The sequence below is a fragment of the Salmo trutta genome, unplaced genomic scaffold, assembly GCF_901001165.1.
Source record: "Salmo trutta unplaced genomic scaffold, fSalTru1.1, whole genome shotgun sequence".
Taxonomy (NCBI): domain Eukaryota; kingdom Metazoa; phylum Chordata; class Actinopteri; order Salmoniformes; family Salmonidae; genus Salmo; species Salmo trutta.
In genome coordinates, this window is record NW_021823434.1 from 242,501 (window position 1) to 254,856 (window position 12,356).

Genomic DNA, 12,356 nt, shown 5'->3' on the forward strand with positions numbered 1-12,356 from the left:
GCTAAGACTGCAGTAACATGTTGAACAGCTAAGACTGCAGTAACATGTTGAACAGCTAAGACTGCAGTAACATGTTGAACAGCTAAGACTGCAGTAACATGTTGAACAGCTAAGACTGCAGTAACATGTTGAACAGCTAAGACTGCAGTAACATGTTAAACAGCTAAGGCTGCAGTAACATGTTGAACAGCTAAGGCTGCAGTAACATGCTAACCCGCTAAGACTGCAGTAACATGTTGAACAGCTAAGACTGCAGTAACATGTGGAACAGCCAAGACTGCAGTAACATGTTGAACAGCTAAGGCTGCAGTAACATGTTGAACAGCTAAGACTGCAGTAACATGTTGAACAGCTAAGACTGCAGTAACATGTTAAACAGCTAAGGCTGCAGTAACATATTGAACAGCTAAGGCTGCAGTAACATGTTGAACAGCTAAGACTGCAGTAACATGTTGAACAGCTAAGACTGCAGTAACATGTTGAACAGCTAAGACTGCAGTAACATGTTGAACAGCTAAGACTGCAGTAACATGTTGAACAGCTAAGGCTGCAGTAACATGTTGAACAGCTAAGACTGCAATAGCATGTTGAACAGCTAAGACTGCAGTAACATGTTGAACAGCTAAGACTGCAGTAACATGTTGAACAGCTAAGACTGCAGTAACATGTTGAACAGCTAAGACTGCAGTAACATGTTGAACAGCTAAGACTGCAGTAACATGTTGAACAGCTAAGACTGCAGTAACATGTTGAACAGCTAAGACTGCAGTAACATGTTGAACAGCTAAGACTGCAGTAACATCTTGAACAGCTAAGACTGCAGTAACATGTTTAACAGCTAAGACTGCAGTAACATGTTGGACAGCTAAGGCTGCAGTAACATGTTGAACAGCTAAGACTGCAGTAACATGTTAACCCGCTAAGACTGCAGTAACATGTTGAACAGCTAAGACTGCAGTAACATGTTGAACAGCTAAGACTGCAGTAACATGTTGAACAGCTAAGGCTGCAGTAACATGTTGAACAGCTAAGGCTGCAGTAACATGTTGAACAGCTAAGACTGCAGTAACATGTTGAACAGCTAAGACTGCAGTAACATGTTAACCCGCTAAGACCGCAGTAACATGTTGAACAGCTAAGACATCAGTAACATTTTGAACAGCTAAGGCTGCAGTAACATGTTGAACAGCTAAGGCTGCAGTAACATGTTGAACAGCTAAGACTGCAGTAACATGTTGAACAGCTAAGACTGCAGTAACATGTTAATCCGCTAAGACTGCAGTAACATGTTGAACAGCTAAGGCTGCAGTAACATGCTAACCCGCTAAGACTGCAGTAACATGTTGAACAGCTAAGACTGCAGTAACATGTGAAACAGCCAAGACTGCAGTAACATGTTGAACAGCTAAGGCTGCAGTAACATGTTGAACAGCTAAGACTGCAGTAACATCTTGAACTGCTAAGACTGCAGTAACATGTTGGACAGCTAAGGCTGCAGTAACATGTTGAACAGCTAAGACTGCAGTAACATGTTAACCCGCTAAGACTGCAGTAACATGTTGAACAGCTAAGACTGCAGTAACATGTTGAACAGCTAAGGCTACAGTAACATGCTAACCCGCTAAGACTGCAGTAACATGTTGAACAGCTAAGACTGCAATAACATGTGGAACAGCTAAGACTGGGCCCAAGGCAGGAACAAAACTATACACCAGAGGGTAGGATACCAACATGGATATTTAGTCAGATGTATTTTTTTTTACCTTTATTTAACAAGGCAAGTCAGTTAAGAACAAATTCTTATTTTCAATGACAGCCTAGGAACAGTGGGTTAACTGCCTGTTCAGGGGCAGCACGACAGATTTGTACCTTGGGGATTTGAACTTGCAACCTTTCAGTTACTAGTCCAACGCTCTAACCACTAGGCTACCCTGCCGCCCCACTCTCAAACCCAACACTAGGGAATGGTCAGAGTGTTGGGGTTGAGATTCAGCCTTGTATTTCTATAGAAAATAAAAGTTGACAAAGGAAAACACAATATTCCAGGGGGTGTGCAGTTAGTGGATGTGCAGAAGACTACAAAGGCAAAGTGATCTCCATGACAACTCTAACAGACAGGAAGTGTAAAGTGCTTGTCGAAAGGATTAAAGCAACGTTAACGAAAGGTCCTCCACCCAGCAGAACGAGAGAGAGAGAGAGAGAGAGAGAGAGATGCCACCATTATTCACTTGGTTTGTCAGAAGAGACAAGGAATTGGAAAATGTAAATATAAAGACATATCTTTAACACTTTAACACACTAAGTGTACAAAACATTAGGAACACCTGCTCTTTCCTTGACATAGAGTGACCGGGTGAATCCAGGTGAAAGCTATGATCCCTTATTGATGTCACTTGTTAAATCTACTACAGTCAGTGTAGATGAAGGGGAGGAGACAGGTTAAAGAATGATTGTCAAGCCTTAAGACAATTGAGACATGGATTGTGTATGTGTGCCATTCAGAGGTTGACTGGGCAAGACAAAAAAAATGAAGTGCCTTTGAACGGGGTATGGTAAAAGGTGCCTGGCGCACCGGTTTGTGTCAAGAACTGCAACTTTGCTGGGTTTTTCACGCTCAACAGTGTTCCGTGTGTATCAAGACTGGTCCACCACCCAAAGGACATCCAGCCAACTTGACACAACTGTGGGAAGCATTGGAGTCAACATGGGCCAGCATCCCTGTGCATGGGCCAGCATCCCTGTGCATGGGCCAGCATCCCTGTGCATGGGCCACATCCCTGTGGAACGCTTTTGACACCTTGTAGAGTCCATGACCCGATGAATTGAGGCTGTTCTGAGGGCAAAAGGTGAGGATGCAACTCAATACTAGGAAGTTGTTCCGAATGTTTGGTATACTCAGTGTGTCTTTAAACTGAACTGTCATGTTGGAGATGGTTTCAGGGGACATTAGGCTGGATCAGAGTTGTGGATAATAACAGTAAAATAACCAGTCATTCAAAACGTTTGGAGCCCACACAAACAATCAAACTAGGAGAAGCTTTTAAACAATAAGTTCGGTCAACTTCAGATTTCTGATGATGTATCTCGTTGATTTAGCAGAATCATGGCACTCTAATTTGGATTTGGATTGGAGGTTTGTGCACTGATCCGGGATTTTTATTTATTTTGAAAGACAATAAAAGCCATAACTTCTATAACTGGGTACAGTCTTTCAAACAAAATCAGTGTCAACAATCTTATTTTAAATAAATGAAAGCATACAAAAATAAACAAACAAGAAATGAGCTATGAAGCCTTAGTGTTCAAGCAGAAGCCCACAGCTCTTGAACGCCGAACGAAGGAATACAAAAAGAGTGTTTGTAAGCTTGGCTCCTCAGGTTTCTTCATATTGTGCATGGGGAATGCTGAGAGGAGGCCACTCCCCTTCAGGTGAGAGGAGTGGGTTCTGTTTGGTTCAGACCAGGTACAACCCCCCCCACCCTCACACTGGTTTGTCCCGTCGTCTGTCCCTATCCTTCTCTTTATCCTTGACCTTGCCAGAGCCAGAGGAGCCTGTGGTGGTTGTGCTTTCGTTGCTCATCTGCCTGTCTTTGTCTGTCAGTGTCCTGTCTTTGCTCCCTGTCCACTGGGCGAACGGCTCTTTATTGCTGTACTGGTTCTGGTGGTGAAACACAGAGGATCCTGGGTAGTGACCCATGACCTCGCTGTAAGTGGGAGGCAGTCCCTCCATGCGTTCGGCGGCACTGACACCAGAGTTACTGCTGGGGGGCCGAGGGCCACCGCTGTGGACGTAAACGTGGATCAGGTCGCTGTGGAAGATGGTCCTGTTGGGGGGGGGCCTGATGGATGCTCTGCTCAGCTCCAGCTGCTGTTCTGGGTCTCTCAGCTGTAAGGTACATGGGCCTTTATAGGGCGGCAGCTCCTCCCCATCAGAAAGACAGATGGTGGGCGGCAAGTCAATGTCCTGCTGCAGGTAGGGGTAGGTGGGCTGGAAGCGGCTGAAATGCTCCCGTTGCATAAAGGAGGGAGGGTTGAACCTGTCCTGGGTCGGCCTGGGCCCATACATCACCTGGGGGGGGGGAGAGGAGATGCAGTCAGTACCTCAGGGATTTAACCAACGCTATGGACTGTACTGCACTGTGTAGCAGCATATCAAATCACTAGGCTAAGTAAATATTAACACTATGCTTTAAATGTATATTATCTGATTCAAGTGAGACAGAGAAGCTGCTCTGAATATATCAGGGGTCCAGCCATTATGCAATGGAACTCCGTCGACAGCAAAGGGGCAAGCACTGTGTTAACCTATCAAATGACAAGGTACACGTAACAACGGTAGACCATCCATGACGTACATTTTTCCCACTCACCTCTGGGGTTCCCTGCTGCATCACCAAACTGTTGGTTGGCCACACACAGCCATCCTGCGAGAGAGAGACATGGACAGAGAGAGAGACATGGACAGAGAGAGAGAGACATGGACAGAGAGAGAGAGACATTAAGAGAGAGGGGGAGAAGGAACAGGGGAGAAAGAAAGGGGGTGGGGGATGGAGAGAAGCAGAGGAAAGAGAAAGAGAAGAGGTGGGAGAGAGCAGAGGAGAGAGGGGTAGAAAGAGAGAAAGAGAGGTAGAGGACAGGGAAAAAGAGGAGGGAGAGAGAGAGAGATGTTGATTTATTTTCCATTTTGTACTTTATTTCACTTGCTTTGGCAACGTTAACATATGTGTCCCATGCCAATAAAGCCCTTTGAATTGAATTGAATTGAGAGAGAGATTGTCAAAAATCAATCGAGCCCCGTCTGGCAGAAAGTACTGATTAACAGTGCTGTGGCTGGAAGGGGCTGGGGAGCCCCACTATGTCTGTTCTGTTAGCTAGCTGTGTTTCTAAACAACCCAGCTGGGTTAACCCTGACACCTCTCTCTCGATATATCGTTCTCTCTCTCTCTCTCTCTCTCTCTCTCTCTCTCTCTCTCTCTCTGTCACTCTCTCTCTCGTCTGCAGTTCTTGTCTTTGTCACAAAAGGCAGAATACTGCACCCAGCCAGACTCATCAATTCCCTATTTATGGGCCCTGGTCAACAGCAGTCCACTACATAGGGAATAGGGTGTCATGCCACTTGTGACACAGTCCTCTCCTCTGTGTCCGGTATTTAGAAGCCACTCCGGTCTAAATCTAGACAGGACCAGCTGGGTTTATCTGCAGTTTGATTACGCTAACATAGTGACAGTCTACGGTAGCTAACAAAGTGAGAGACACACAGTTTTCTTTTTGTTTTCTCATGATTTGGTTGGGTCTCATCCATCCATCCATCTATCTATCTCTCTTTCTCTGCCGCTGTCTATATCTGCTCTTTCTTCCTTTCTCTATCTCCTTCTCTATCATTCCTCTCTCTCTCCATTCGCTCTCCTCTCCTCAGCAGCGGGAGAAGTACAGTGCACTATCCTCCCAGCTCCTCCAGCTCCTCCAGTTCTTCCAGCTCCTCCAGTTCCACCAGCTCCTCCTAGCTCCTCCTAGCTCCACCAGCTCCTCCAGCTCCTCCAGCTCCTCCTAGCTCCTCCAGCTCCTCCTAGCTCCTCCTAGCTCCTCCAGCTCCTCCTAGCTCCTCCTAGCTTCTCCAGCTCCTCCAGCTCCTCCAGCTCCTCCTAGCTTCTCCAGCTCCTCCTAGCTCCTCCAGTTCCTCCAGCTCCTCCAGCTTCTCCAGCTCCTCCTAGCTTCTCCTAGCTCCTCCAGCTCCTCCTAGCTTCTCCTAGCTGCTCCTCCAGCTCCTCCTAGCTCCTCCAGCTCCTCCTAGCTCCTCCAGCTCCTCCTAGCTCCTCCAGTTCCTCCAGCTCCTCCAGCTTCTCCTAGCTCCTCCAGCTCCTCCTAGCTCCTCCAGCTCCTCCCAGCTCCTCCTAGCTCCTCCAGCTCCTCCTAGCTCCTCCAGCTCCTCCTAGCTCCTCCTAGCTCCTCCTAGCTTCTCCAGCTCCTCCAGCTCCTCCTAGCTCCTCCAGCTCCTCCTAGCTCCTCCAGCTCCTCCTAGCTCCTAGCTCCTCCAGCTCCTCCAGCTCCTTCTAGCTCCTCCAGCTCTGCTCACTGTACCCGGCCAGACTCATCAATAAAAATGAGGATGAAGCAGCTATCCTAATGCCTCTTTAACTCGCTGTCTCTCTGCCTCTCTGTCTCTGTCTTTCTCTGTCTCTCTGCATCTCTCCCATCAGAGTCTAGACGATGGCTTCAGCACCGCTCTGCTCTCTCTGTCTCTCTCTCTGCACTGGGGACAATTTTTTTAAGGCCAAATTAAGTCATACATCAAAATCTTGACACACAGGTCCATGTATGCACACACACACACACTCATAATTGATTAGGTAGGCAGGCAGGCAGGCAGGCAGGCAGGCAGGCAGGCAGGCAGGCAGGCAGGCAGGCAGGCAGGCAGGCAGGTAGGCAGGTAAGTAGTTGTGTACTGACGTGCTGCATGTTGACCTGATCCCGCTGTCTGTCCTGGTCGTGGCTGTGTGTCTGTCTGCTAAAGAAGGCCAGGGCAGACAGCCTGTGGTTCAACAGACAGATAATCACCACCACCATCACTGTCATCACCACCATTATGATTACTATCTGAACAAACTCCAGTTCAGCTGAAACAGAGAGAGAAACACAGAGAGAGAGGTTTAATATACATGTCAAATCCAGTGATATTCCAGTGCACTATATAGAGTATGGTGTAGAATGTAGAAGATTTTGGAGCTAGGTGTTGTTATGCGTCTGACCATGAGAGGGTAGCAGAGATAGCACAACCAAACTGACATGTTCACTAATGTTATTTGCTGAGAGAGAGAGAGAGAGATTTATTGTTTATTTCACTTCTGTATATTATCTACCTCACTTGCTTTGGCAACGTTAACATATGTTTCCCATGCCAATGCCTTGAATTTAATTGAATTGAGAGAAAAAGAGAGATAAAGAGAAAGAGAGACAGAGAGAGAGAGACAGAGAGGCAGACAGACAGGCAGACTCAGACAGGTATGCAGACAGTCAGACAGACAGTCAGGCAGACAGACAGAGCAAAAAGAGAGAGAGAGACAGAGAGAGAGGAAGAAAGAGAGAGAGTGAGAGATTGAGAGATAGAGAGAGAGAGGGAGAGAGGTCTATACTGGGTCTACAATGGGTCTATACTGGGTCTGAGGTATATACTGGGTCTGAGGTATATACTGGGTCTGAGGTCAATACTGGGTCTATACAGGTCTGAGGTATATACTGGGTCTGAGGTATATACTGGGTCTGAGGTATATACTGGGTCTATACTGGGTCTATACTGGGTCTGAGGTATATACTGGGTCTGAGATATACTGGGTCTATACTGGGTCTGAGGTATATACTGGGGCTGGGGATGTGTGGGTATATACTGGGGCTGGGGATCCTGTGTTGGTATATACTGGGGCTGGGGATCCTGTGTGGGTATATACTGGGGCTGGGGATCCTGTGTGGGTATATACTGGGCCTGGGGATCTTGTGTTGGTTTATACTGGGGCTGGGGATCCTGTGTTGGTATATACTGGGGCTGGGGATCCTGTGTGGGTATATACTGGGGCTGGGGATCCTGTGTGGGTAAATACTGGGGCTGGGGATCCTGTGTGGGTATATACTGGGGCTGGGGATCCTGTGTTGGTATATACTGGGGCTCCTGTGTTGATATATACTGGGGCTGGGGATCCTGTGTGGGTATACACTGGGGCTGGGGATCCTGTGTTGGTATATACTGGGGCTCCTGTGTTGGTATATACTGGGGCTGAGGATCCTGTGTTGGTATATACTGGGGCTGGGGATCCTGTGTTGGTATATACTGGGGCTGGGGTCCCTGTGTTGGTATATACTGGGGCTGGGGATCCTGTGTTGGTATATACTGGGGATCCTGTGTTGGTATATACTGGGGCTGGGGCTCCTGTGTTGGTATATACTGGGGCTGGGGTCCCTGTGTTGGTATATACTGGGGCTGGGGTCACTGTGTGTTATATACTGGGGTTGGGGATCCTGTGTGGGTATATACTGGGGCTGGGGCTCCTGTGTTGGTATATACTGGGGCTGGGGATCCTGTGTTGGTATATACTGGGGCTGGGGTCCCTGTGTTGGTATATACTGGGGCTCCTGTGTTGGTATATACTGGGGCTGGGGATCCTGTGTTGGTATATACTGGGGCTGGGGTCCCTGTGTTGGTATATACTGGGGCTGGGGTCCCTGTGTGGTATATACTGGGGTTGGGGATCCTGTGTGGGTATATACTGGGGCTGGGGCTCCTGTGTTGGTATATACTGGGGCTGGGGATCCTGTGTTGGTATATACTGGGGCTGGGGTCCCTGTGTTGGTATATACTGGGGCTCCTGTGTTGGTATATACTGGGGCTGGGGATCCTGTGTTGGTATATACTGGGGCTGGGGATCCTGTGTGGGTACATACTGGGGCTGGGGATCCTGTGTTGGTATATACTGGGGCTAGGGTCCCTGTGTTGGGAAATACTTGGGCTGGGGATCCTGTGTTGGTATATACTGGGGCTGGGGATCCTGTGTGGGTATATACTGGGGCTGGGGATCCTGTGTTGGTATATACTGGGGCTGGGGATCCTGTGTTGGTATATACTGGGGCTGGGGATCCTGTGTGTGTATATACTGGGGCTGGGGCTCCTGTGTTGGTATATACTGGGGCTGGGGTCCCTGTGTTGGTATATACTGGGGCTCCTGTGTTGGTATATACTGGGGCTGGGGATCCTGTGTTGGAATATACTGGGGCTGGGGATCCTGTGTGGGTAAATACTGGGGCTGGGGATCCTGTGTGGGTATATACTGGGGCTGGGGATCCTGTGTGGGTATATACTGGGGCTGAGGATCCTGTGTGGGTATATACTGGGGCTGGGGATCCTGTGTGGGTATATACTGGGGCTGGGGATCATGTGTGGGTATATATTGGGGCTGAGGATCCTGTGTGGGTATATTCTGTGGCTGGGGATCCTGTGTGGGTATATACTGGGGCTGTGGATCCTGTTGGTATATACTGGGGCTGGGGATCCTGTGTGGGTAAATACTGGGGCTGGGGATCCTGTGTGGTATATACTGGGGCTGGGGTCCCTGTGTGGGTATATACTGGGGCTGGGAATCCTGTGTTGGTATATACTGGGGCTGGGGATCCTGTGTGGGTATATACTGGGGCTGGGGATCCTGTGTTGGTTTATACTGGGGCTGGGGATCCTGTGTTGGTATATGCTGGGGCTCCTGTGTTGGTATATACTTGGGCTGGGGATCCTGTGTTGGTATATACTGGGGCTGGGGTCCCTGTGTTGGTATATACTGGGGCTGGGGTCCCTGTGTGGTATATACTGGGGTTGGGGATCCTGTGTGGGTATATACTGGGGCTGGGGCTCCTGTGTTGGTATATACTGGGGCTGGGGATCCTGTGTTGGTATATACTGGGGCTGGGGTCCCTGTGTTGGTATATACTGGGGCTCCTGTGTTGGTATATACTGGGGCTGGGGATCCTGTGTTGGTATATACTGGGGCTGGGGATCCTGTGTGGGTACATACTGGGGCTGGGGATCCTGTGTTGGTATATACTGGGGCTAGGGTCCCTGTGTTGGGAAATACTTGGGCTGGGGATCCTGTGTTGGTATATACTGGGGCTGGGGATCCTGTGTGGGTATATACTGGGGCTGGGGATCCTGTGTTGGTATATACTGGGGCTGGGGATCCTGTGTTGGTATATACTGGGGCTGGGGATCCTGTGTGTGTATATACTGGGGCTGGGGCTCCTGTGTTGGTATATACTGGGGCTGGGGTCCCTGTGTTGGTATATACTGGGGCTCCTGTGTTGGTATATACTGGGGCTGGGGATCCTGTGTTGGAATATACTGGGGCTGGGGATCCTGTGTGGGTAAATACTGGGGCTGGGGATCCTGTGTGGGTATATACTGGGGCTGGGGATCCTGTGTGGGTATATACTGGGGCTGAGGATCCTGTGTGGGTATATACTGGGGCTGGGGATCCTGTGTGGGTATATACTGGGGCTGGGGATCATGTGTGGGTATATATTGGGGCTGAGGATCCTGTGTGGGTATATTCTGTGGCTGGGGATCCTGTGTGGGTATATACTGGGGCTGTGGATCCTGTTGGTATATACTGGGGCTGGGGATCCTGTGTGGGTAAATACTGGGGCTGGGGATCCTGTGTGGTATATACTGGGGCTGGGGTCCCTGTGTGGGTATATACTGGGGCTGGGGATCCTGTGTTGGTATATACTGGGGCTGGGGATCCTGTGTGGGTATATACTGGGGCTGGGGATCCTGTGTTGGTTTATACTGGGGCTGGGGATCCTGTGTTGGTATATGCTGGGGCTCCTGTGTTGGTATATACCGGGGCCCCTGTGTGGGTATATACTGGGGCTGGGGATCCTGTGTGGGTATATACTGGGGCTGGGGATCCTGTGTTTGTTAATACTGGGGCTGGGGATCCTGTGTTGGTATATGCTGGGGCTCCTGTGTTGGTATATACCGGGGCCCCTGTGTTGGTATATACTGGGGCTGGGGATCCTGTGTTGGTATATACTGGGGCTCCTGTGTTGGTATATACTGGGGCTGGGGATCCTGTGTGGGTATATACTGGGGCTGGGGATCCTGTGTGGGTATATACTGGGGCTGGGGATCCTGTGTTGGTATATACTTGGGCTCCTGTGTTGGTATATACTGGGGATGGGGATCCTGTGTTGGTATATACTGGGGCTCCAGTGTGGGTATATACTGGGGCTGGGGATCCTGTGTTGGTATATACTGAGGCTGGGGATCCTGTGTTGGTATATACTGGGGCTGGGGATCCTGTGTTGGTATATACTGGGGCTGGGGATCCTGTGTGGGTATATACTGGGGCTGGGGGTCCTGTGTTGGTATATACTGGGGCTGGGGATCCTGTGTTGGTATATACTGGGGCTGGGGCTCCTGTGTTTGTATTTACTGGGGCTCCTGTGTGGGTATATACTGGGGCTGGGGATCCTGTGTGGGTATATACTGGGGCTGGGGATCCTGTGTTGGTATATACTGGGGCTGGGGATCCTGTGTTGGTATATACTGGGGCTCCTGTGTGGGTATATACTGGGGCTGGGGATCCTGTGTTGGTATATACTGGGGCTCCTGTGTTGGTATATACTGGGGCTGGGGTCCCTGTGTGGGTATATACTGGGGTTGGGGTCCCTGTGTGGGGATATACTGGGGCTGGGGATCCTGTGTGGGTAAATACTGGGGCTGGGGATAATGTGTTGGTATATACTGGGGCTGGGGATCCTGTGTGGGTAAATACTGGGGCTGGGGTCCCTGTGTTGGTATATACTGGGGCTGGGGATCCTGTGTGGGTATATACTGGGGCTGGGGATCCTGTGTTGGTATATACTGGGGCTGGGGATCCTCTGTTGGTATAAACTGGGGCTGGGGTCCCTGTGTTGGTATATACCGGGGCTGGGGATCCTGTGTTGGTATATACTGGGGCTCCTGTGTGGGTATATACTGGGGCTGGGGATAATGTGTGGGTATATACTGGGGCTGAGGATCCTGTGTGGGTATATACTGGGGCTGGGGATCCTGTGTGGGTATATACTGGGGCTGGGGATCCTGTGTGGTTATAAACTGGGGCTAGGGTCCCTGTGTGGGTATATACTGGGACTGGGGATCCTGTGTTGGTATATACTGGGGCTCCTGTGTTGGTATATACTGGGCTGGGGATCCTGTGTTGGAATATACTGGGGCTGGGGATCCTGTGTGGGTAAATACTGGGGCTGGAGATCCTGTGTGGGTATATACTGGGGCTGGGGATCCTGTGTGGGTATATACTGGGGCTGGGGATCCTGTGTGGGTATATACTGTGGCTGGGGATCCTGTGTGGGTATATACTGGGGCTGTGGATCCTGTTGGTATATACTGGGGCTGGGGATCCTGTGTGGGTAAATACTGGGGCTGGGGATCCTGTGTGGTATATACTGGGGCTGGGGTCCCTGTGTGGGTATATACTGGGGCTGGGGATCCTGTGTTGGTATATACTGGGGCTGGGGATCCTGTGTGGGTATATACTGGGGCTGGGGATCCTGTGTTGGTTTATACTGGGGCTGGGGATCCTGTGTTGGTATATGCTGGGGCTCCTGTGTTGGTATATACCGGGGCCCCTGTGTGGGTATATACTGGGGCTGGGGATCCTGTGTGGGTATATACTGGGGCTGGGGATCCTGTGTTGGTATATACTGGGGCTGGGGTCCCTGTGTTGGTTTATACTGGGGCTGGGGTCCCTGTGTTGGTATATACTGGGGCTGGGGATCCTGTGTTGGTATATACTGGGGCTCCTGTGTTGTATATACGG

General features: G+C 49.9%; 1 protein-coding gene across 2 annotated transcripts in view; it reads right to left on the reverse strand.

The window, feature by feature from the left end:
- Positions 1-3,388: 3,388 nt before the first annotated feature.
- ldlrad4a (low density lipoprotein receptor class A domain containing 4a) overlaps positions 3,389-12,356 on the reverse strand; it is a 150,665-nt gene continuing 141,697 nt past the window's right edge. Inside the window, exons 2-4 of one of the 2 annotated variants that reach the window (XM_029748985.1) lie at positions 6,448-6,614; positions 4,356-4,424; positions 3,389-4,069 (exon numbers count right to left, since the gene is read on the reverse strand). In XM_029748985.1, coding sequence (XP_029604845.1) covers positions 3,482-4,069; positions 4,356-4,424; positions 6,448-6,614 — 824 coding nt within the window. In that variant the 3' untranslated portion in view covers positions 3,389-3,481. The remainder of the gene's footprint in view (positions 4,070-4,355; positions 4,425-6,447; positions 6,615-12,356) is intronic. The other variant, XM_029748986.1, reaches the window with a different exon arrangement.